Source organism: Antechinus flavipes, chromosome 3 (genome assembly GCF_016432865.1).
Source record: "Antechinus flavipes isolate AdamAnt ecotype Samford, QLD, Australia chromosome 3, AdamAnt_v2, whole genome shotgun sequence".
Lineage (NCBI taxonomy): Eukaryota > Metazoa > Chordata > Mammalia > Dasyuromorphia > Dasyuridae > Antechinus > Antechinus flavipes.
In genome coordinates, this window is record NC_067400.1 from 618416643 (window position 1) to 618443288 (window position 26646).

Consider the following 26646-nt stretch of genomic DNA (forward strand, 5'->3'; position numbering starts at 1 on the left):
CCTCAGCTTTTCTTTGCCTTCTCTAGAATGGAAAAATAAATAAATAAATGAAAGTGACTTTCTGCCCTCCTGGGTTCCATGGCACTATGTTATAGGGGCAGGGACTCAGTGCAGAATAAGGAAACTTAAGCTAGAATCTTGACTCTGCTTTCTATTCCTTGTGCAACTTCAGGTGTCCATCTTACTTTTTGAGCCTCAGATTCTGCATCTGAACAATTATGCCTTCACCATTCATTGTTATGGGCCAGAATTTGAAACAAGGTGCTAAGTCAGTGGAATTGATAGAGACAATAGTTATCTAATTTAGACTAAGAGTTCATCAATTCTCTTTAAAGATGGATAGCATTCTTCATCATAAATCCTTTGGAATTATTTTGCATCACTATATCCATCAGAATAGATGTCTTTCTAAGTTGATCATTGTTACAATATTTTTATTACTGTATACAGTGTTCTCTTGGTTCTGCTCATTTTGCATCCATTTGTATAAATCTTTGTAGGCTTTCCCCTTCATCATTTCTTTTCCCCCCCATCATTATTTTTTATTAATATCTTTTATTTTCAAAACATATGCATAGATAATTTTCAATATTCAGCCTTGCAAAACCTTGTGTTTCAAATTTTATCCCTCCCTTTTTCTCACCCTCTCCTAGAGGACAGGTAATCCAATATATATTAAATACTTCATCATTTCTTAAGGTAGAATAGTATTCCATCACCTTCATATGTTTAGCCATTCCCTCCTGATGGGCATCCCTTCAATTCCTAATTCTTTGCCTCCACAAAAAGAGCTGCTATAAATATTATTGTCCATATTGATCCTTTTCCATTTTTTATTTTTTTTAGATAGAGAACTTGCAGTTATATTGCTGGATTAAAGATTATACACAGTTTTATGCCCCTTTGGGCATAGTTCTAAATTGTTCTCCTGAATGGTTAGCGTAATGTCTGAGCCAGCTCTCTGGAAGGTCTCAAGACGGGTCTTCTAGGAGGAGAAGTGATGAAGGCAGGACAGCCACCACGAGGCTGGTCAAAGATGGAGTCTGGAGTTTGCAATCTGGAGTGTTGAGTCTTCTCTGTGTCTATGGCTGAGAGAGCCTTCTGTGTCTGAGACTCCCTTAAATACCTCAATGTGATTATTTCACTACAGCAAACTGAGCATGTGCAACCATTACATCACCATATCACATTAAGTATATGTTTAGAGAACCATTATCTCACACTGAGTAGGTGCTTAGCTATAAGCATCCTGCTGTGCTTTTCAGATGGTTCTGCCCTCTACAGGTTTGATCATTTTATGATACCATCAATTGTAATATTCTCTCTAAAATGTAATAGTCTCTGTTGGTGTTTTCCTGGGGTCTCTGGAGGCAGCCTTCATTTCAGTTCAGTAATCACCCCAAATGCAGGCAGGTGTTAAAGTCCAAATCCTTTATTGTCTCTTTCAGAGTCTTGTCTCCTTTCCTGGGGCTCAGTTAGCTTTCTTTGAGGCCTATCTCTCTCCTTGGTTCTGAGCGCTTAAGCTCCTGCTGCCAGTTCTTTGTTTTCCCTGCCTCTGTCAGCTTCTTGAGGTCCTCCTGAATGTTTTCTTGGTTTCTGTGGGGGAGGCAGGAGTTCTGCCACCACTTCTCTGTCTTCCCTAGTTTTGATTCTGATGGAGGCTCTGAGAGCTTCTAGTAGACTTGTCTTTCTCTCTGGCCCTGAGAGCTTCTTGCTTATGTGCTGTACACTGAGTATACACCAATAATGATATCACTAGGAAACCATTATTTGTTGTAGGATTAAATCAATCATAGTGACCATGCTAAATTAGATAACTATTGTCTCTCTCAATTCCACTGATTTAACACCTTGTAAGAATCCTTTGTTTCAAGTTCATAATTCTGGCCCATAGCAATCTATATCACAGAATTCTGTGTGGAGAATATTCTTTTTACATTTTAGGTACAAAAACATGTGAGTTGGTGGGGGTGGGGATGGTGATGGTGATGATGTTTTTGTTCTCTTCTGTCCCTTTCCCCTGCAAACTTCTAGGGCTACAGCTTCATTGACTTCAGTCAACATGTTATCATATGTGTTATTATATTTTTATTGCCCTTGCTAAATTTTAATCTGGTTCAGACTGAACTTGAGAGTATTTGAGGTCATTAAGGAAAACTGTCCCAATATTTTCTAGAAACAGAAGGGGGAAATATTCATTGAAAGAATCCATCAATCACTTCAACAAAGGAATCCCACAAGGAAAACCCCAAGGAACATTGTTGTGAAACTCCAAAACTATAATCTCAAAGGAAAAATATGGCAAACTGCCAGACAAAACAATTTAAATATCAAGGAACAACAGTCAGAATTACCCAGGATCTGACAGTTTCTACAATAAAGGCCTGGAGGGCCTGGAATATCATATTCCAGGAGGCAAAGGACCTGGGGTTACAACTAAGAATTAACTATCCAGGGAGACTTGGTATCATCTTTCAGAGGAAGTAAAAAACTTTCAATCATTTCTATTAAAAAAGAACAGAACTAAACAATAAATTTGATATATAAACACACCCAAGAGAACCATAGAAAGTTAAATTGCGGGGAGGAGAATATATATAAATTGTTCACATCCCTAGATAGGAAAACAATATCTGCAACTTTTGCAAACTGTATTTGACCCTGGGGCAGACAAATTAGAGCATCACATAGACTGAAGATGCATAGTGAATGGACTCTGATGTGATCACATCAAAGAAAAAGATGTTAAGGGGTGAAAAACAATCTGTATTGGAAAAAAAGAGAAAAGGGGAGGTATAATGGGACAATTAGTTCACAAGAAGAGGTGCAAAAGACTTTTTACAATTGAGGAGAAAAAAGGGAGAGGTAAGCATTGTCTAGTTCTTGATCTCATCAGTTTTGGCTTTAAGAGGGAATAACTTAAATATTCAGCTGGGTATAGAAATTTATCTAACCCTATAAAGAAGTAGGAGGATAAAGAAGAAAGGAAAAGGGAGGTACAGGATAGAAGAAAGGGAGGAAGGGTTGATAGAAGATAAGGTAGTTAGTGGAGTGGGTTAAAAAAACCACTAGTAAGAGAAGGGGGAGGGGTGATAGAAGATAAGGTAATGGATGTGGTGGGTAACAAATATGTTCTAAGGACAGGGTAGAAAGAAAGAACAAAAATATACACAGGGGAGAAATATGGAGCTGGTAGTCATACCAGTGAATGGGATGAACTTTCTCACAAAACAGAAACAAATAGCAGAGTGGATTAAAAAACAGAGTTCTACAATATGTTGTTTACAAGAAACATACTTGGTACAGAGAGACACATATAGAGTAAAGATAAAAGGTTAGAACAGAATTTACTATGCTTCAGCTGAAGTAAAAAAAAGCAGGGATAGCAATTCTGATCTCAAAGTAAAAAATAGACCTTATTAAAAAAGATAAAGAGGGGAAGTACATCTTGATAAAGGGTACCATAAATAATGATGTAATAATGAACCTAAATGTGTGTGCACCTAGTGGTAGAGCAGGCAAATTCCTAGAGAAGATTTTAAGCAAATATAGGAAGACATAGACAACAAAATTATTCTTGTGGGGGATCTGAACCTTCCCCTCTCAGAATCAGACAAATCTAACCATAAAATAAACAAGAAAGAAACTAGGGAGGTAATAGGATCCTAGAAAACCTACATATGATAGATTTCTGAAGAAAATTGAATAGGGACAGAAAGAAATATGCTTTTTTTTTTTTTAGCAATATATGGCTCCCACACAAAAACAGAGCATGTATTAAGATATAAAAACTTTACAATCAAATGCAAAAAGACAGAAATAGTAAATGCTTCTTTTTCAGACCACATTGCAATAAAAAGTATATTCAATAAAGGTACTGCTTCACAGACCTATCAGATCTTTGAAGAAGGAAGGAATTTGTGACTAAAGAAGAAGTAGAGAGCATTATGAAAGGCAAAATGGACAGCTTTGATTACATTAAATTTAAAAAATTTTTGCACCAAAAAAACAAAAACAAAAAAAAAAAACAGAACCAAGATTAAAAGGGAAGTACAAAACTAGGGGGAAATCTTTACAGCCAGCATTTCTGATAAAGGTCTCACTTTTAAGATATATAAAGAATTGTTTCAAATTTATAAAAATACACATCATTCCCAATTAATAAGTCGTCAAAGGATATGAGCAGACAATTTTAAGATGATGAAATTAAAGTCATTTATAGTTGTATGAAAAAATACTCTAAATCACTATTAATTAGAGAAATGCAAATTAAAACAATTCTGAGGTACCACCTCATACCTCTCAGATTGGCTAAGATGACAGGAAAGAATAATGATAAATGTTGAAGGGGATATGTGAAAACTGGTACAATAATGAATTGTTGGTGAAGCTATGAAATGATCCAACCCTTCTGGAGAACAATCTGGAACAATGCCCAAAGGGCTATAAAACTTCATACCCTTTAACCCAGCAGTGCCTTTACTGGGTCTAATATTCCAAGGAAATCATAAATGAGAGGAAAGGACTCACATATGTAAAAATGTTTGTAACAGTTCTTTTTGTGGTAGCAAAGAACTGGAAAAGGAGTAGTTGTACATCAATTGGGAATGGCTGAACAAGTTGTGGTACATGAAGCTAATGGAATATTATTGTTCTATAAAATAATGATGAACAAGTTGATTGTAGAAAGGCCTGGAAAAATTTACATGAACTGATGCTGAACAAAGCAAGCAGAACCAAGAATACATTGTGCATGATAACAGCAAGAATGTGTGATGATTAACAATGAAAGGCCCACTAGACTGGACAGAAAATGCTATCTGCAACCAGAGGAAGAACTAAAGAGACTGAATATGAATCAACACATGCTATGTTCACTTTTTTTGTTTTGTTTTTAATCTCTCCCATGGTTTTTTCTTTTGCTCTGATTTTTTCTCTGCCAACATAATTCATAGAACAATGGGTATTAAATGAATAAATGTGAGAAAGAGAGAGAGAGAGTTAGTAGGTTCAAATGAGACTGCATGTGTAAAAATCCTTAGGACAATGCCTAGTACACAATAAGCACGCAATACATATTGCTTTTCTTCTACAATATTCCTTTCCTCCTCTTTAAAGGCTGAATGAGCATCTGTCAGATAAATGTACTAAAGACTCTGTTTCACATATGAGTTGGGCTTGATGGTCATCAAAGTCCCTTCAACTCTAAAATACCATGGTTTCATCTTTGAGACTTTGTGTAGTTATCATGCAGGAAATGGATTTGTCTTGCTATACTTGATCCCAGAGGAAAGGACTGTGTCAGGAATCTCAAGTACAAAGGGGAATAATTAGTCTAACTCTCCAATGATTAGAGAGGTCCAAAAGTGAAGTGTCGGATAGGTTTCTCTTTAGATAAAGGTCTCCAAAGGGTTGGATTAAATGATCCTATTTTTTAAATCTTGAATTGCTATAGGAGTCCTGGAATACAATAGAAGTCTTGAAAAGGTGGGAGATGAAACCTGACAACAGTTGGTGTGAAAAAAAATTAAGGGATTGGTTGGGCTAAAAACTAACTTGATCTTGAGTTGCAGTAATAGCAGCATGTTCTCTGGAACCAGGGAATCACAGGTCCTTTCCTGCCTTGGGAGGTACAGGCCACCCCGGGAACAAATGTTTTGTTCATTTCTGAGCACCTTGTATTTAATAAGGATTTGTGCAGGACCCATTTATCAAGCTGACTGTCCACATTTCATTGATCTGAAAGGTGACCTGTGGGTCTATCATCAAAGGACTAGTCTTTGTAAAGAGCTATAACCCCAAGCTTAGCTAGACAGAAATGGACTTTTCAGGCTCAGAGCTTCATGGTGTCCATTTGCTAAAGGAAGAACTAGGGAAGACCTCCTACAAATCAAAGTTGTTCCAAGTACTAGCGTATCCACCCCCAGGAATGTGATGATTCCGTCATGGCTGGAGGGATGGGCCAGAGAGGGAAGTCTCAGAAAGCAGCCTCAGAACCCCGACGGGCCCCTTGTGGAAGCAGGTCAGCATTTCTCTGTATGGCTCCCAAGGGGAGAGCTAGGACCAGACTGGGAAGTCACAGGGAGGCCAATGGCACACAGTATAAAGGAGAGCTCACAAGTGGAGCTGTCCACCAGGGGAAAGAGCCTTGATGACTGATGAGGTCACAGAGAAGTGGAGGCTGAGTGACTATTGATCAGGCCTGCTGTGGGAGCTTGGGCCAGATGCCCCCTGCCATCTCTGGCTCTCTGCTGCTGAGACAGTGGCAGAGGGTTGACCCCCTATGGGTCTCATCACAGCCAAGGCTACTGAGCCCTTAGGGGTGCTGCAGAACATCTCCAAGCAGAGAGCATCTGCCGACCTCTTTGTAACTCCAGCTGGTCAGGGAAACAAAAGCTGGACTAGGGCAGTAGGAAGGGAAGAAGCCCTTCCTACTCCTACTCCCTCACTTTAATGAGTGCCCACTGGGTGCCAGGCACCACATAAGCTCTTCACAAATATCATCTCTTTTGACTGGGGACAGTACATAAGGCTATAATATGCAGGGTCTCCATGGGAACACCAGCTCCTTCTACCACAAGCAGGGCTTCTTAATGTTCTAGGTCTCCCCAGGAGATGTCATCTGCACCTCTTCCAGAGGAGGTTTGTTTAAGGGAACACTGCCATCACCATTCACACGGAGTCCAACCTTGGGAGGGACTCTCATTTTGAAAGAAGGAGGCAAAAGTCTGGATCTGCCAGGGAAACAGCACAGGAGCCTCCAAAGTATCCATGGAAGGCACTTGAAAAGAGGGTGTCCAAAGAAAAGGGGTTCTAAACTCAGTCTCTCTGTTAACCATTCCTATGCCTATTGGGAGAGAATCTTAAAGAGAGAATCTGAGATGTGTTGAAGGGAGCTCAGCTTCAGAGCCAGAATGTCTGGGTTCCAACCTCAGGTCTGCTATTTATTATCCAATACACCTTGTACAAGTCACCCAAGTCACATTTCTTATCAAGAAAATAAGAAGGTGCATTAGATGTTGGGGAAAACCCTTCCTAGATGGAGATCCAGGATCCTCTGGTCTCTTCCAGCTCTGAGCCTTCAGGGACCTGGTCAGAGGAACGCTCACAGGGACCATCGAGCAACAAGGGAAACAGCTCAGGTACTAGAATAGGAGAGGTCAATCTGAAGAAGGACATCTTGTCTTGGAGCCTCCATTTTTCAACTTTGCAAAGTGTGGTGTGAGAATCCTGGAGGGTACCAGGCACATGCAGATGAAAAGGATCTAGAAGCTAGCTAGTCTACCTGTCTCTTTTTCCATATGGGGAAACAAAGGCCTAGAGGAGATGTGTCAGCTGAAATAAGGCACAGAATCATAATATGTGGATTCATTACTTCCTGGAACCACAGACAGAGAGGAGCTATGCAAATTAAGGAGGCAACTGAGGAACAGAGAATGAAGGGAGCAGGTACACTTTCCTTTTTGTGCCAGAGAAACTTGGGACAGTCAGGCTGATGATTGCAGGCATCCCTTCTATGAAAGATATTTTTAAATATAGAAAATAACTTCAAAGGAAAGGAGTTCAAAAGAAACAGTTCTACTTAAATAGTTATCAAAACATTTTTTTAAAAGATCCCAAATTAAGAGTCCCTGGATTAGAATAAAGTGATTGATGAGAAGAAGGAAGAAACCTTAGTGGGATAGGAAAGGCACAGGGCCTGGATTCAGAACTCGAGGTCAAATCTGGTCTCTGACATTTCACTAGCTGAGTGACATTGGACAAGTGATTCACACAGCTCTCTTTTTCTCTCTATAGAAAGAACAACCAAACCTAATCTCACAGCCAACAGAACCAACGTCATAGAGAATGACACTTTAGCCTTCACATGTGGCACAAAACAGGCAGGAGTGGACATTCTGTGGCTCATCAATAACAAGTCCCTGAATCTCAGTGAAAGGATGAAGCTGTCCATGAATAACCGGACTCTCACCATCCTATCTGTGAAGAGGGAGGACTCTGCATCCTATCAGTGTGAAATCCGAAATCCAATCAGTTCCAGCAGAAGTGACCCCTTTGCCCTGATTGTGAACTGTGAGTGACTCTAAGTGTCCTCCCTCTCCAGGCCTTTCCCCAGCAATGACTCACATCTCTTCTCTTCTCTTCTCTTCTTTACACAGATGGACCAGACTACATCAAAGTTGTTCCAAACCCTAAGAAAGGAGAGATTGAGGTCAAATTCAAAGACTCACTGATCTTAGCATGTCATGTTGAATCTTACCCACCTGCCCAGTATATATGGCAAGTCAATGGCACTGTGAATTCTAACATGACTACTAACATCTACTTCATCCAAAATGTAATTTGGAAAGATTCAGGAAAGTATACATGTTTGGCAAAGAACACGGTGACCAACCTGTCAGTCTCTAGGGACATCACAATCAAGGTTCTTGGTAAGTGTTCTCTCCCTTCCCTCAGAGAGGAAGATTTTGGAGTTGCCCAAGGTGAAGTGTCAGGAGCAGGTCCTCAGGCCCATTTAGGGAGACCAGTTTTCATGATGGATTGGCAGAGGACGTGTAAAGAAAGAACCTAATTTCAGGGAGCATGCTCAGTCTGATAGTGAATGTCAGTCCATTTACTGCTATTTTGTCCATGGTAAAAATGGGACACAAATCTCCCTGTCTTCTATAACAATGTTAGAAATTGTCATATACAATATAAATTCATTCATTGTTGAACACAAATTTAGGTGTCAACTTTCAGCAGAGCATTGTGCTATGCACAGAAGGAAGTAACAAGGTTTAGCTAAGACCCCATTATCATTTTCAGGAAGAACCTTAAAATCTAGTAGAAGGACTAGATCCGAAATGCTGGTCATTGATACACAATATTACACAACATGCTTACTGAGACTATGGCTACAAAATAAAATGATGTAGAAGAGCTAGGATGGGAAAGACCATTCCAGTTGGATGGGGGAGGGCTGGTTAAAAATCAAATCAGGTTTTCATAGAAGAGCTATCACTTGATTTGTGTTTAAAGGATGTGGAGGAATTCAACAAGTCAAAGGGGAGAATATTCTTTTTCATTGGAGAAATATCTTGAGTCAAGATTCAGAGAAGGGAAAGTACAGTGTGTGTCTGAGTGTGGAATGTAGAACAATACAACTGAAGCAAACACCACATGGTCAGGAGAAGTTTTAGACAGATCTGCTGTCATTTTGTGAAAATGCTAGGCTAAGACCACCAAAGGTTACCTAGCTCTTAATAGGAATTTCCTGAAGCCTAAGAGATAATCAAACATATCTGGTTGATATGTCATTCATGAACACTGGGTAGATCAATAAGATTCACTCCAGGGTGAGAGTTTTCTTTAATGTGGCCATTGTCACATCTCTAGCTCATTTGTGACTTTGTACAAACAACCTGTGTAGAGTCTAGGAAATCCAAATTTTCTTCCCCTCAATTCCTAGCAAAACAGCTCTGAGTTAAGGGGATAAAAATAAAGGAAAAAGAACAGTTAGTGAGCAGGAATCATTATACAAATGCTTTTGTAAAATGCTTTGTCATTGAGAGAACAGACAAGGGAGCAGAAGGAAGAGGAGAAAGAAGATCTCTGGCCCAGCTCTCCATCATGATCTGTCCAACCAATGACCAAAGAAAAATCCCAGTGACTCATTCTTCCTGCCCACTTCAGTGTAGCTACAAAGACCCAAATCTGTGCACATGGCCTAATCATAAAAGTGTCAAGAAGATTAGAGACTAAATGAAGGTTCTATATTTTGTACTTGGGGAAGAAATGATCAAAGATCAGCAGAAATGAGTCTGACACTAGGCAGGTAGCATCAAAAGGAGCCAAGAGCCAATTCCAAGTCTGAGCCCAAAGCTAGTTAACAGAATTGGTGCTGAAGAGAAGCTGTGGAGCTAATTTAGGTTTTATATTGAATAAGGACCTGGAGTTTAATCCTCTTTTTGGTCTGAGACCTGCAGCTGAATAACCAGAACAAAAGAGGCTTATAATTCTACATCAACAGAGCCTTTTAGCTAACTGATAGCAACCGTGGTTAGCAGCAGTATATTGGAACCCCAATTAGGGACAAGTCTGTAACAGTATTGCTAAGATTCCAATCTAAAGCAAGATCTCATCAGACTCAGACAAGGGAGTCAATGATCAGAATACGCTGATAAACTTGCTTTGGGCACACTGAAAGTTAGCAGGTCACCATCTTGAGTCACTCCTCATGTTCAATAAAAAAAGTACCAATTCAAGGAGTAAGATTAGAATATTGAATTTTTTAAAAATACTATCAGGAAAAAAAGCTATCATTGAGACCCAAAATATAAACCCAGAGGAAAAGTTACTCCAAAATATTTACAAACTAAGTCTCAAAGAAAATAGAACTTGAATCCAAGATCAACTAGAATTACTAGAAGAAATAATATTAATAATAGTTTTAAATTATTTTACAAATAGCATTTACAGCATATAGAACTTTTAGGTTTATAAACCAATCTATAGAACTCATAGGTTTATAAGTACTGAATCATTTAGTCCTTATAAAAACCCTGGAACGTCAATGTTATTATTAAGCCCATTTTACAAATGTGAAAACAAAAGCTAAGTAACTTGTCCAAGATTACACAGTTGGGAAGTATATAAAGTTGGATTTGAATTCAGATTTTCTTGACTCCAGGTCCAGTGCTTTTGGGGAGGAGGAGAGATTTAAAGGGGGAATTGACAGCTTAGTACAAGAAGTTAAAAAGTTACACAAGTGGAGGAGGCCTGAGATGGTGGAGGCCGGGGCTGTGGGGTGCTTCTCTGTGCTGGGGCTTCCGCGCTCCCATGGTCGGGCCCTCTTGGGCGGCACTAGATTGGGTACTTTCGTGCTGCGGCTACCTCAAGCTGCCACAATGTCATCATTCTCAAACCTCTCAAAGGGCCGGAAGGTGGTGCTCTCAGTTTGGGGCATGCTGGTAGAGGGCGGTGCAGGGCTTGTTGTGGCCCTGCACACTGCTGTAGATGCCAGTGACTTGGAACTACACCCACCAAGCTACCCCTGGTCACACCAAGGCCTCCTCTCCTCCTTGGACCATGGCAGTATTTGCCAGGGCTTCCAGGTCTATAAGCAGGTGTGCTCTTCCTGCCACAGCATGGATTTCCTGGTTTATCACCATTTGGTGGGTGTGTGCTACACTGAATCAGAAGCCAAGGCTCTGGCAGAGGTGATAGAGGTTCAGGATGGCCCTAATGAAGATGGAGAGATGTTCAAGAGGCCAGGGAAGCTTTCTGACTATTTCCTCAAGCCCTACCCCAACCCTGAGGCTGCTCGGGCTGCCAACAATGGAGCACTACCTCTCGACCTCAGCTACATCATCAGAGCCAGGCACCGCGGTGAGGATTATGTCTTTTCCCTACTCACAGGGTACTGTGACCTCCCTGCTGAAGTCTCCCTTAGAGAGGGCCTTCACTTCAATGCCTACTTCCCTGGCCAGGCCATTGCCATGGCTCCTCCTATCTACAATGAGATCCTTGAGTATGGTGATGATACACCAGCCACTATGTCACAGGTAGCAAAGGATGTGTTTCTGCATTGGGCTGCTGAACCAGAACATGATCATCGCAAACTCATGGGGCTCAAGATGCTGCTAATGTTCAGCTTGCTGATCCCCCTTACCTACGTCATGAAAAGGCACAAGTGGTCAGTGCAAAGAGTCAGAAGCTGGCATATCAGCCCCCTAAGTGATTATGTGGACATCTTTCCCCACTTTGGGTTTGATTCACCTCAGCCCTTCCTGGCACATCCTATCCCACAGAAATGGTCAGCCTGGAAGTCAGGTCCACTCAGTCTGATCACTCCTTAGATGGGCAAGGGTGGGCATAGGGTGGAAGAACTGGCTTTGCCCCACCAGCACTGCCAGTCCCCTCCTCCCCTCATCAGAAATAAATTAAGTTTCTCAATGTGAGAAAAAAGAAAGAAAGAAAAGGGGGGAAAAGAGAAAAAAAAGTTACACAAGTAAGAGATTACCTGAAAATTAGAATGAATCAAACACAAATTCAATGAATCCACAAGACAAAGAAGAAGAAGAAGAAGAAGAAGAAGAAGAGGAGGAGGAGGAGGAGGAGGAGGAGGAGGAGGAGGAGGAGGAGGAGGAGGAGGAGGAGGAGGAGAAAAAAGAAGAAGCTTATGTAGGATCACACAGCTAGCTGGTAGGTATTTAAGGCTGGATTTGGATGGAGGTTTTTCTGATTCCACATCCAGCACATTATCCTGTCTGTCTTTCTAACTGTAGAGGAAAAATTTAGAAAAAGAATAAATACCTTAGTACAAGAAGTTCAAGTAAAAGACTCCTGACAATTAGAATGGACCAAACAGAAATTAACAAATCCATGAGATAGCAGAAAATATATTTTTTAAAAGTCCAACTACCAAAAAAAAAGAACAAAACACAAGATACCTCAATGTAACAGCAACAACAAACTTTCCTGAACCATGGATTATGGAAAAATCAGAAAGAAAAAAGGGAAGAGGGTGGTTGCATATTAAGTTTCAAGAAATCTTAAAAGAAAACTGTCCAGAAGCATGAGAACCAGAAGGCATAGTAAAAAGAGTAAACATGCTGATATTAAAAATTAAAATCTTACATGAAAACTCCCAGGAATATCATCGCAGAAACCCAGAGCTTCCAGACCAAAGGGAAAAAAAAATACTTCAAAAATCAAAAATGAAATTGTTCAAGAAACAAGCAATCATTTTAAGAATCACACCAAACTGAACCATTATCATTATAAATATGTGGTGGTGTTGAATATGACAGGCAAAAATATGGCCTTAATCACCAAGAAGGACATATCCCCCCTAAATTGAGTATAATCATGTGGAGGTTGGGGGAGGAGGAATGTGTCTTTAATGAAATAGAAGACCTCCAAACATCTCTTTCCCTCTCACTTTCTCTCTCTTCTTCCATATGGTGACCAAAAAGAGGAAAAATTTCTCATGAAACAAATTAGAGGGAAATATACAATTAATGGTTAACTCTAAATTTAAATTAGATTATTCACTCATAAAACAGAAAAACTGAGAAGGATGGATTAGAAAGTAAAATCAAATAATATGTTGTCCACAAGTAACAAAACTGATCTATAAAAGATTCATGGAAGCAAAATAAAGGACTAAAGCAAAAAGTATCCTGCTTCAGCTGAAATCAAGTCCCAAACTTATCATAATCTGAGGCAAGTTAACCACCAAAATGGACATGCATTTTAAAAATAAGCTGGGAAGCTATATTATGCAGAAATGTATTATAAACAGCAAGTTACTGCACACACACACACACACACACACACACACACACACACACACGATGAATATATAGCAAAAGACATAATATCCAAAAAAGTAAAGGAAAAGGTAAATTTTGAAAGAATGAATAAAAATACAATAACAGGGGACCTTTTAAAGACTAGACAAATATGACCCATTCAAGCTATACACACAAACACAGACACACACACACAAAAGAAAAGAGAAGAAGGTTAAGGACTTGAGTGGAAATTTATAAAAGTTGAATACAATGGACTTACTGTGATTATTGGATAAGGATAGAAAAGAGCATGCATATTTCTCAGCAGTGTGTGACATTTTAGAAAAACTGACTATGCATCTAAGCATGAAATCTTAGCAAACAAATGCTAAAAAGAAAAGTATTAAATATATCTTATCTTGATTGCAGTGCCACAAAATTTATATTCAATTAAGAGACTTTGAAGAAAAGATTCAACATAATTTACTAAATTACTTGATTTTAAAGAACTGGATGGATCAGGGACTGTTTTGTCATTCGCCTCTTCTTTAGGTAGGTGATCTCATTTCCATGAGCAAACCTTAGCCATCTAGTAACAGATGGTATTCATTATTATCAATGGCAATACACAGAGCACTTAATATACAAAGATGAAAGACACGGATTGGAAGAAAGAGTGGAGACAGGTCGACCACTGGAGAGACTATTGAAAACTTCAGGTAGAAATTGATGCGGGCTGGAATCTGGTAAGAGGAGTGAGAAGGAAAAGAAAAATAACTTTATAGGTTTTAAAGCTGAGGTGAATGTTACAGATACATCACTTACCCCCAAAAGGTTGGGAAATTGATGTCTAGAGAAGAGAAGGAACTTGGACATTATCCCACAGGTAGCAAATGACAAGGTCAGGATTTTAATCCAGGTCTCCAGAACCGAAACTGAAAGCTCTTTTTGTTCTAGAGCACTGCCTGTCAAATACAGATAGCAATTTCAGATTGTGATATGATAGATCCTCTTCAAAAAGAATCAATGGAAATAACCCTACCATTAGAAAAACTGTCATACCGATTTGATTAGATGTGAGTTTTAAAGGAGGGAGAAGGCCAAAAATGTGACTGGGTGACATCAACTAAAATAGAGAAGGGAAGTTGGGACAACATGGGGAGGAAATCATGACATCAGAGATGGGCTAGAGTTTGATGGACTTGTCTAATATTCAGGTTCACAAATTGTCACACAGTCCATAATGTGACTCTGATAAAGAATATCCAAGGTCTGAAGAACAACAGTTGTTTGCATCATCAATCAGTAAGAATTTATTAAGAATATACAGAGTACCAGGCACTGTGTATAAAGGTGAACACAGGTGGAGACCCCGCAAAAATACTTAAGGTATCTTTTCTCTTCTCTATGGGAGGAAGTAATGGCTCTTCACTCTCTGGAGGTGTTATCACTGGCATTGTGATTGGAGTACTAGCTGGAATAATTCTCATTGGGACCCTTATTTATATCCAGTTCTTCAGAAAGACTAAAAGGTAAAATGATGCTTCCTCTGGTTGTCCTCCCTTACAGCTGTTCTCCCTGAATACAGGAGGGATAACAGCATGATCTTCTGCATGCTCTCCCTTCTTTTGGAAGTGATCTATCTCCCTTTCCCAAACTTCTATGATACTCCTTATGCAGTGTGATGAATTCCCTGGGACACATGTGCTTTGAATTATATGATTCATAAATTTATGAAGTTTTAAAGGTTACTCATGCCAATACACTGGTGGATCTATGTTCTCATCAATGCAGGCTCTTCCCTCAGCAGGGCCAATTACAACCTATCCATGCTTGCTCTCATGCTGTTTGATTCTTATTCCATTATTCCTTTACCCAAATGTTGGAGACCATCTCTGGGCTTTCATCTTATCCCATTCCTCAGGCTTGATTGCTTCTTCCCAAATATTCACATCAACATTGGAATGAGGACTAGAACTCTCTATTTTTCTTAAATCCTCAAATAAAGAGATTGATCTCAACAGACAAAGAGAGAAAGAGTGGAAGGGACTACACTGAGAAAGAAGATAAGTTACTACTCACAATCTCATGAGAAACCAAGTGAAAGAAAAGGCTAGTGAGGCAAATCCAGAGTACATGAAAAAGCTGAATAGGAGACTAATACTACCTATCGGTGAAGAAAGTAACAATGAGGAGCTTATATTTAGGGATAAGGCATGGACCCTGAGATCATCCAAAGTTTTTACTCTGCTCCAATAGTCCCTTCTAGCTCAAGGAAATATTTTACATTGCTTGGGAATAACAGTCCTATGTGTCTATTTTTTCTGAAGGGTCAGCAAACACCAGCTTTCAGAGAACCATTCAGCACGAAAACATGGTAAGTGAAAGCATCAAATAATGAAACCAGTACCTAATAGTAGCCTTGGGAGAAATGGTTCCAACCACAATCCCCTTTCTTTGTTCTTCCACTTTTCTTTGTATGCCCAATGTTTAGCACAAGGCCAGCCATGTGATGGGCATTAAATAAATGCTTATTGACTGACTCTCTGTGAGGGAGGGAAGAAGGAATCTTCCTATGTCCTCTTCATCTATTTGCTGGGTGACTAAGGGTGGGAAGGATGAAGATACAGTCCATTATGGAATTCAGGCTCAGTATACAGCAAGGAAATCTTCTTTCTGTGTTTCTCTCCCTCCAGGTGAAGATAACACCCTCTATGAAAACATTGGTCAACTACCAGGCTCAGCTCTGCCTGCGCAGGTAGGGACACAAGGTCTCCTTAAATCACTTCCAGGACTTTGAGGTGTCTATTAGAGAGTACAAAGGGGCCCCTTAGTACACACATGGAGATTCTTCTTGGCCTGCACTCTTAAGCTTTTAATGTCTAGAATCACTAGAATACTTTGATAATCAGGAAAGTGTCTGAAGGAAAGCAAAAAGATGGGTAATCATTCCTTAGCATCATGAGGAGATCTGCTTGGGAAACTGTCTGAAGAGAAGAAAAAGTTTGGAAGGGATGAATGGGGAGGGTAAATGGGGACTTGGTCACATTTTTAGAGGCACAACATATGGGGAAGAGACTAGATTTGCCCTCCATGGAATCACAGGGCACAATAGGGAACAAGGAATGGGATTTGGAGAAGTCAATTGAGTCTTGATGTCAAAAAAGCTTCCCAGAAATAAGATGCCAAGTGTTCTTTCTTCAAGACCCCCATCTCTTCTCTCCAACATGACAACACTTTAGTTCAAGACGTCATCAACTCAGCTATGGAGCACTAGGACAACTTCTTCTTTGGTGTCCTAAGCTCTAGGGGTTCCTCTCCCCTCCACACAACTGACAAACACAGGCCTAAGGCATAGGTTTACCCAATCCCCTTCCTTCATCTAGAAGACTCAGTGACTCCCTATTGCCAAGAAAAGAGACAATAACCACCCTTTGTTTGTTTGGGTTCAGTTATTTATTCATTAGTTTGCGGTACTTCCAGTCTTAATATTGATAGGCAGCTTGTAGTCTTGGAGGTCTGCTAGGATCAACCCTAAAGAGATTTTCCCAGGTTCTTAAGGCCAGTTTGTGTCAGAGGCCAGAACTAAAGTCTTCTCTCTCTGACTTTCAGGCCAAGATTTTCATCCACTTGCTTCTTGGATGGCTTCTAGCTCAGTGTTTCCAGATTGTTTACACTTTCTTTTCCTATTCAAACTCAAAGGTTAATCTAATTAGCTCTTCTGTTCTGTAAGGACACTACCTTCCATCTGTCCTCTCTGGGTTTCTGTTCAGGTTATGTTCCATGCCTGGAAGATGCTCTCTCATCACTTACCTCTCATGGGATCCTGATCCTCCTGTCAACTTCATCTCAAATCCCAATCCCAACAAGCACCTGCCCTGTTCTTCCTCTTGCTTGTGCCTTCCCTCTGGTGCTCCTTCTTTATATGTTTGGTATCTAATTATCTCTTTGACAATTGTTCATTCCCAAACGATTATTAGCTCCTTAATAGCAAGATTGTCTCATTCTTCTCAATTCATTCCATAAATAAAGGAATGAATAAGAAAATCATTCATTCAATGAATGATTCAAATTCAAATTATATTCAGTGCTATGTGAATAGCACTCTGCTGAGTAAAGAATATACTAATACATGGAAAAGTGTTCACTGTCAACAGTGAGATCATGTTTAAATTTAAAAAGGATTTCACATATCAAGAAATGGTGGCCACATTGAAGACATTTTGCTTTGGGAAATTTCAGAGATTGTAAATGGTATCAGAAGTCAGGCCAGTGTTGACTTGATTGTAGTTCCAGAACTGGAACGCAGGAAAGAAGGGAGGGTTAAGGTGGGAATGTTCAGTTTGGCAGTTCCAGAGTGAAAGGATCAAGTTTTGGAGGGCTTGTTTTGTGGATCAATCATGGCAGGTAGTGAAGAGCAGTCTAGGAAGGAAGTTACTCATGGCTGGAGTCCAAGACTTTCTTGATGGGCATCTGCTGATGTTACTACCAGTAAAGACAGAGAGGATTTTTACAGAAGGAGTTCCAAGAAGGAAAAGCATGAGTCTTTCTAGGATTTCTGTACAATATCTAGTACAGAATATGTGCTAAATACGTATTTGTTGAATAGATGGAGGTGGACTGGGCCACTTGGGACATGGCATCCTACTCTACATTCAGAGTCTCCAGGAAAGACTAGATAATGCCATGTCATATGATTTTTAGAGGACTTTGGTGTTAGGGTCTGGGTCACACTAGATGATCTTGGACATCCCTTCTAATTCAGGGAATCTATGACTATGACATTTCTAGGACCCGTTCTGATTGTCATGTCATAAGATTCCTTCTAGATCAAGCATTCTCTGTTCTATGTTCCTTTCCAGCTCTGACTTACGAGACTGTTACTATTGTTTCCATTTCCATAAGGCAGGGCTCCTTCCCCGTCTCTTCCTAAAGTCCCACATGAGAATCCCTATGAGGTATGTGCTCATACCAAGCCTCACTCCTGGTAATTAAGGATAAACTTCTTGCTGATGGGACAGCAAACAGGAACAAGGCCAGAATGGAGGGTACTGAAGACATGATTTGGAGGAGTAAAGGTCCTCCTAGTCAAAACTTCTATTCTGGGATTCCAGTGATATCTTTTCTCTCTATCAGCAGGTATTGGACATCTCCAGAGAGGACATTTATGACAAGACTCTTCCCTGGAAGAAACCTGAAGCATAAGGAAGAGAGAAAAATCCCTAGGAATGTTGTGACAACCCTTCTGTCACCCTTCATTAAAGAGAGTTCAGAGACATCCCTCAGGGAAGAAAGCAGGAACATCGAGGTCAATGGGAAAAACCAAGTGGGAGAGAGAGAAAGAGGTTGGATTTGAGGAAAGGAGAGACTTCCAGGAACCCAAGGGCCCTCAAATGTCCCAGAAAGGATGAAGAAGAATGAAAGGAATTGGAGCTATTTGCCTGCACTGTCAAAAGGCAAGGCAGTCTGTGGAAGGAGTTTAAGGATAAGCTCTATTGCTCCCCAAGTGGTTCAGTATTTTGAACATCATCACATTTTCCTGTATTCTTTATCCCCTTTATTCACATTAAAAATTCTTTTGGAACCTTCTACGTGATTTACTATTGAATCTGGAAATATAAAATCCATTATATCTGCATTGTAATTAGATGTGGGTTTTTTTTTGATAAATTCCAATCTTATAGATTTAATTTTTGCTTTAAAGTTCAATAAGTAAGAACTATTTATCAGATTAAATATATACTTCATGAAAGTTTGGTGATTACCTTCTTCATATTAGAGTAGCTTTTAAACTCTATGAAAGAACAACATTTTTAGAAAGAAATGCTTAAGCAAAAAATCTTTTCTGTACATTTTAAAGTACAGATATTTTTGTGGGATTTTCAGAAGACCTAGTACATTTTATCTGTAAGCTAATTTATTTGAATAACTTGATGGTGCTGGTAACCATCATCTCCAGATCTACTATGCTTAGTCAGACTTTATTGTTTGAGGAGAAAACTTTTGGGGGACCCTGAATGTTATTTTTTGAGTTTCTTCTCAGGTTTGTGATGTCCTTGGACTGACCTTAAATGGACACTAAGAAAAATGTCAGCAGCTGAATGGAAGCAACAACTGAGATCAAAGGATAGTGAATATCCCTTCTTGGGAATAAGATAGAGAGGTTGTCTTGGAAGGACTAATTAATTAATTAATTTTCACATATTAAAAAATCTGTCTACCCAATTCAATGTGCAGGCTACAGTTACATAGGCAACTGAGGCTGTTATAGCCATGTCCTTGCCTATAACTTTCATGCCAAATTTCTGTCATCAGAATAGACAAGCAGTGGAAATTTGTAATTGTAATACTTAATCTATTAGTTACAAGATTATTACCATAGCATAAGAATTACTGTAATAAGCTGAAAGGGGAAAGTTCTCCTTATTTTGCTATGGCAGTAGAGTCATTCCATGACTTAAGGAAGAACTAAATTAAGATTTGAACTTGAATGCTTGAATACCTAAAATTCAGTTCTTAAAGTAACTCCCATGACCAAAGGGATTAACGAGTGAATTCTACCAGGCATTTCAAGAACAAATAATTCCAATATTGTATAATGGAAAAATAGATAAAGAAGCAGTCTTGCCAAACTCCTTTTATAACACAAATACAATGCTGATAAGTAAACCAGAAAGAGAAAAAAAAAAACAAGAAAGAAAAGTATAAACCAATTTCCATATTGATATTGATGAAAAAATTAAAAATAAGTCTAATAAGGAGATTACAGCAATAGATTGCAAGTATCATACACTAATAATAAATGCCAGGTGGTGTTTATATCATGAATCCAGGTCTTGTTCAATATCAGGAAACCATTAGCCTAATTGAACATATTGATAACAAAAACAACAAAAATAAGGAGTCTTTCAGAATGATATGGTTATAATTAGACAAAGGTACAGAAGCCCATGAAACAAAATTTTTACAAATCTAATTAACTGTGAGTATAATGTCAGAAACCCCTTTTGTTTATGTTTTAAGGAACAGGTATTCAATATCATCCATTACGTTAGTTAAGAGGAGTAAATTATGAACTATCTTGTGTTATCTTAATAGGAAATCTGACTTTGGTTATGTTTGTTATTTAATCTGGGATTAGAATCTGTGTGTAGAGCATGCCTTGATATGCATATAAACTACTTAACATTTCCTATTGTTTAAAAGATTCTAAGAACAGTAGTCTATGTTTATGTCCATTTCAACATGGTTAATAATTGCATATATTTTATAATTTACATAAACTGTTCTCTAGATTGTTATATTTATATATCCCATCCAATATCTATTGTGGTTTCTTATTAAGGGGACATAGTGAATATAAATCATTTTGTGCTGAGTGCCATAATCAACCAAAGTTGTGGTCATAGGAGGATGGATTTAACTGGAGGTGACTTCTGAGTAAGCTAATCTAGTCCCTTCACTTCATAGAAGAGGAAACTGAGGCAAAATGCTGTTTCTCAAAGTCAGAATGTAAGCAGAATAATGGGATAGGATGTTGGAATCTTTACAAACTGTTGTCATTAGAGTTGATAGAGACAATAATTATCTAATTTATCATGGTTCAGTATGATTGATCTGATCCAAGAGGAGATGTTATGGGCCAGAACTTGAAACAAGATACTAAGTAGAACTGATAGACAATAATGCTTGTGTTCACACCTTTAGAGAACTCATCTAAGCAAGAAGTATTTAAGTACTCATTGAAGTTCACAAATATGGGAGATTCACAAAAGTTAACTTTGTAACTTTGTGAATTCATACCTCCCTGAAGCTCTATTTATGCTCCTTCTCCAAGAGTGGGATTGTGGGATATGAGAGTGGGATTATGGGTTTCCTCCCAGCGTGCTCTCTGGCCCTAAGAGCTTCAAGGAGAGTATTGAGAGTCCCCATCTCTAGTACAAATAGTCACTTAATTATTAATCTTTTAAGTGTGAATGGAATGACACTACCAGCAGAGTAACTCAGCTTTCCGAATCTGAAAGGATAACTTCAGCAGAACCAAGACTTATCTTTGTATACCTCAAATTTCCTGTTATCTTTCAGTGCTCTAGGCTTCTTGTCTCCCATGAGGTCTTTGGTTTGATGAAGGATCGCCTCCTTCTCCCCATCCTCAGGTCTTTCACCTATGGCTTTTTTCATTTATGCTGGACCCAGTGCTGTCCAAAGACCTTTCTCCCCTCACCTTGTTTCTCTTTTTAAAATCATTAAGAGGTTGCCAATCCTTTCCCATTTCTCTTTGAATCTATTGTCAACACTATCTTCCTATCCTTCTTGCTGCCTCTTTATTACTTCTATATCTTCCTCGACCTTATCTCTTTTGTTTAGGGGCTAAAAAAGTCCAAGTCTACTCCTTCTGTCTGCAAAAATAAGGAATTGAATACTACTTCTCTACCCCCAGAGTTCCATCAGTTTGGTAATTGGGGAATGGAAGTTAGTAGATCAAGATGCTCTCTATCTGCTACCAGAATAGGATAGACAACCCTAGTCTTTATCATCCCTATTCACTCTACTTGACCCTATTGACTTCTTCCAAAAGTCAAAGTAAAATGTTTGAGACAAGCTCTGGCTACTCTCCCCTGTTCTGATAAGAAAGGATGCTAAGTGGTCTGATTCCTAGAAGCCCAGAATAGGAATCCACATATATTACTTCTGCCCACCACTTTTTGTGCTCATTAAGGATCTAAAAAGTCTCTACTCTGGGAAGAAAATAAGGAAGAAGTTCAAGTGGAAGTAGCAATCAACAATAGGAAGCATTAACTGACATTTGTTCTTCTTGGACAACAGTCCTTTTCCATGGGCAGTGGAAGGAAACTCTGCAGGAGAAAGGTTTCCTTGGGAGAGGCAAGAAATCATGGCAGCTTGGAGAGGAATAAAGACTAGAGGTAAGGGAGAAGAAATCCATAGACCACATCCCTGCCTTCTGAGCCCTAAGTGATCCTGGGAGTTAGAAGAGGTCTAGCTCCAGTCTTTTAGAGAAGGAGAAGGAGACAAAGTAGACACATCTCTAGTCTAAATACAAGGGAAAACTTGGGTATATTCCCTAACAGGGAATTGCACTTAGGCTCTGACCAGGGAATACCTAGCTCTAAAGTGGAAAGCAAAGGTTCCTGGCAAGGAAAGAAGTGGTCACCCACAGTGGGCAGCGTAGACTGATGAAGAGTGCCTCAGAAGCTCCACACAGTATGGGTATCCTCTGGAACAGGCTCCTGATTACCGGGGAGACATCAGTTCTGCTTGGACCTAAGGGACAGAGGGAGCTTAGGAAATTCTAGCTGAAAGATAAGTGAATCAACATTGGGACCAGGGGGAAAGAGACTAGTCTGGGGGGTCTGTTCCATAGGTAATATCAGCAGACCTCTCCAGAGTTGTCCTTGCCAAAGTAGGGACAGAGGAGCAGTAGCAATTCAAGATTATTAGTTGACATCCCAGAAACTTGGGGCAGCATCCAGTGCTAGAACTAAGCCATCTTTGAAGAGGCTAAAGAAGTGTTGAAAGTTAGAGGGACCCATGCTATGGATCCCAGCCCTGATAGTTACTACTGTGGGACCATGGACAGCTCCCACAATCATCTTAGCTTGCGGGTTACATGGTATATGACTTTGAACTCAGAATTGTTTGGGAGCTAAGCTCTGTCAATCTTAAAATGATTCTGGGCTTAATGGACAAAACTCTTCTGGATTTGAGTTGGAAGATCTGAGTTCAAATATTGATACTACTATTTGCTACTTCATATGGTCACATCTGTTATGTAGTTTCAGTTTCCTCATCTGTAAATTGAGGGTGTTTGGTTAATGATGTATAAGGTTCTATCCATGTGACAAATTCACAATGGCCATTATTTAGGAGAAGAGATTACAGCTAAAATGAAGGAATAAAATAGGTGTATTAGTAATGGAATCCACATACATTGCTTCTGCCCAACACTTTTGTGCTCATTAAGGATATAAAAAGTCTCTACTTTTTAGTATATGAAATTGATTTGGGAAAGCAATAGGGAGAGCAAGGAAAAGAGTTTAAAAGAACCCATTAAGGGAAAAATGCCATGAGGTCTTAGTATGCACCATTGACTGGCAGGTTAAATCCGTAGAGTTGCAAAACTAACAAGAAGTAGCTATACTAAGGAGGAAAATGCCATTAAAGGGAAGACACTATAAGGAGGGGGAGAGAGAGAGACAGAGAGAGACAGAGACAAAGACAGAGACAGAGAGAAACAGATCTCTTATAGAGGAACTATCACCTCAGGACTTTCTTAGGAGAGGAGGGGAAATACCAGAAAAGAATTGGGTAGATCAGAGGGAAAGATTAAAGAAGAGCTATACAGTGTTACTACTGGGCTTATAACCCAAAGAGAGCTTAAAGAAGGGAAAGGGATCTGTATGTGAAAGAATGCTTGTGGCAGCCCTCTTTGTAGTGGCCAGAAATTGGAAACTGAATGGATGCCCATCAATTGAAGAATGGCTGAATAAATTGTGGTATATGAATATTATGGAATATTATTTCAGTAAGAAATGACCAGCAGGATGATTTCAGAAAGGCCTGGAGAGACTCATATGAACTGATGCTGAGTGAAATGAGCAGGACCAGGAGATTATATACTTCAAAACAATACTATGTGATGATCGATTCTGATGGATGTGGCCCTCTTCAACAATGAGATGAACCAAATCAGTTTCAATAGAGCAGTAATGAATTGAACCAGCTACACCCAGCGAAAGAACTCTGAAAGATGAGTATGAACCACTACATAGAATTCCCAATCCCTCTATTTTTGTCCTCTTGCATTTTTGATTTCCTTCACAGGCTAATTGTACTTCAATTTCAAAGGCCAATTCTTTTTGTACCGCAAAATAACTGTTTGGACATGTATACTTATATTGTATTTAACTTATACTTTAACATATTTAACATGTATTGATCAACCTGCCATCTGGGGGAAGGGATGAGGGGAAAAGTTGGAAGAAAAGGTTTTGCAATTGTCAATGCTGAAAAATTATCCATGTACATATCTTGTAAATAAAAAGCTATAATAAAAAAATAAAAATGAAAATAAGGTAACAAAAAATAATAATAATAAAATAAAGAAGAGCTATGTAGAATGCACCTGACAGACCAGATCCCAGGCCTGTCTAAAGATATGATAATCAATTATCTCAAAGCTTAGAGGATAGACAATGGAGGCTGATAAAAAGATCCAGTCTAAAAATCACTCTTTGTAAACTGGATACTCTGGGACTTGGTTATGCCTTCTTTCTAACAAGTCTGATCCTCTTCCTGACAAGGAAAGAGTGTTAACTCAAAGTCCATATCAGTAGGGCTCAGTTTGGACTGGAATTAGTACTTAGATAGTTGTGGGGAATAAATGTTGTCATATTAATTACAGCTGCCCATACTTAAAACTAATCCTGAAGAGCTAAAATTGAGGGAAATGGATGATTGCTGCTGTGAGGGGAGACTTTCAAACCAAGGCTTTCTCTCATTACCATGTCCATTAGAGGTGCACTCTCCAAAGGATTTGCATACAACTCAGATTTCTCAGAGAACCAAAGACCATGGCACCATTAAGAACCCTATTTGTTGAGAGGGAGAAAAAACAGAGGGGAAAAAAAAAGCTTTTTAAAAAGAAAGAAAATAGAAATTTAAAAAAATTAGGGATGAATAGATATATATATCTATAGATAGAATGGTAAAGAAAGTTGGAGTCTATCTGTACTGACAATGTGCATGAAGGGTTTGAGAGCAAAAGATCTGTGAGGCAGAGCCAAGATGGCAGAGTACGAAAAGCACTGAACTAAATTCCTCCAACATTCCCCTCCTAACATTTTTAAAGTGACAGTCCAGATCATATTCTGGAGTGACCAAGAAAAGATAAGATGAGGCATTTTTCCAGCCCAAAACAATGTAGGATTGTGAGCAGGAAAGGCGTGTGATAGGGTGTGAAAAACCAGGTTTTGATAGCCAGGTAGGCCATAGAAAGGGACACTGAAAGGATTATCTTTTATTTAAGTGGACTTTTGTTGTCCTTAAGTAGGGCTTTGTTGTGTTAGGCCATTGATGAATTGCTCATATTGACATGATTCAAATATAAAGACAAAGCTATAGGTATAAACCCCCAAGGTCATTCTTTGGTACATAAGACCCCATCCACGTTATTAATTGCTGGTTCATTAGGAATTTAGCTTTCCTTATGGCATCAGGTCATTACTCCCATACTTCCTCTTAGCAATGGCAAGCTCTTTAGGAATTTTGCCCACTTACTAAGGTAACATCACAATGGTAGGCTAATTAGGAAGATAGCCTACTTGTGGTATCTTCCCATTTGTTCATTGTGAATAGCACTATGGAACTTAGCCTGTGTCTTTCCCCTTATTAATCACTAATTATTCACTATATTACTATTAGTCACTCCTTCTGGGAACTTAGCCTGCTACCAACAGCATAATAAAATCTTTGCCTCTTGATTTGGAAATGGTTTAAGCCTATAAATTCCTTTGAGACACCTAGCAACACTGGTCTGAAATTCGATTATGTTTGTGGGGTTCAACCTCCACACCTCATCAGTCTGTAATGTTGAGGTGGTGGTCAGCCCAAAGTCACAATACCAATATCATATCTTGGAGGTAACTACAATAATGCCAGCAACAGGTTTAGGGACTGTCAACCCACAGATAGTAAGTGGATCAGACAAATGATCAAAAATAACTTAACTGGGAACATTTGGCTGGCCCTGAATTTAGGACCCTATTATACAACCTAAAAGGCAGCTCCAGGTCACAATTTTTGTGAAATAGTGAGTTCTCCTAAAAGCTGGGATTTTGAGGCTTATCAAATACATGATTACTATAATCATTGATTGTTGCATCATAGGTATCTAAACTATTCCACTGATCCATCACTCTATTTCTTAACCAGTATCAAAGGATTTGATGACTGTTGCTTTATAATACACTTTTAGATCTGGTACTGTTAGGCACCATCCTTTGTAATTTTTTCCCATTAATTCCCTTGATATTCTTGACTTTTTTTCTTCCAGATGAATTTTGTTATTTTTTCTACTTCTATAAACTAATGTTTTGGCAGTTTGATTGGTATGGCACTGAACAAGTAGACAAATACAGGTAGAATTTGTATTTTTTTACAACACTTCAGCCTACTCCTGAACAATTGATATTTTTCCAGTTGTTTAGAACAGACTTTCTTTGTGTAAGAAGTGTTTTGTGTATTGTATTGTCTTGGAAGGCATATTTTATTTTGTATACAGTTATGCTGCTGCATTTTGTCACTAAATATATAAAAATGCTGACAATTATTTGGCTTTTTTGAATGA

The 26646-nt window shown here is 39.1% G+C and overlaps 3 protein-coding genes across 9 annotated transcripts in view; all 3 read left to right on the forward strand.

The window, feature by feature from the left end:
- LOC127556357 (carcinoembryonic antigen-related cell adhesion molecule 5-like) overlaps window positions 1–18869 on the forward strand; it is a 254523-nt gene extending 235654 nt beyond the window's left edge. The window contains exons 5-10 of one of the 6 annotated variants that reach the window (XM_051989459.1): window positions 7798–8073; window positions 8160–8432; window positions 14695–14812; window positions 15611–15657; window positions 15977–16038; window positions 18417–18581. In XM_051989459.1, the coding sequence (XP_051845419.1) occupies window positions 7798–8073; window positions 8160–8432; window positions 14695–14812; window positions 15611–15657; window positions 15977–16038; window positions 18417–18485 (845 nt within the window). In that variant the 3' untranslated portion in view covers window positions 18486–18581. Of the gene's footprint in view, window positions 1–7797; window positions 8074–8159; window positions 8433–14694; window positions 14813–15610; window positions 15658–15976; window positions 16039–18416 lie in introns of all 6 variants that reach the window. The other 5 variants (XM_051989460.1, XM_051989457.1, XM_051989458.1 and 2 more) reach the window with 5 other exon arrangements.
- Window positions 1–26646, forward strand: part of LOC127556359 (carcinoembryonic antigen-related cell adhesion molecule 5-like) — a 115539-nt gene that overhangs the window by 45617 nt on the left and 43276 nt on the right. The gene's annotated exons all lie outside the window — the stretch shown is intronic.
- LOC127556366 (cytochrome c1, heme protein, mitochondrial-like) lies at window positions 9235–12084 on the forward strand. Its single transcript, XM_051989474.1, is given in 2 exon segments — window positions 9235–11682; window positions 11685–12084. Coding segments are annotated over 2 exon segments (954 nt in total). The 5' UTR covers window positions 9235–10766; the 3' UTR covers window positions 11723–12084.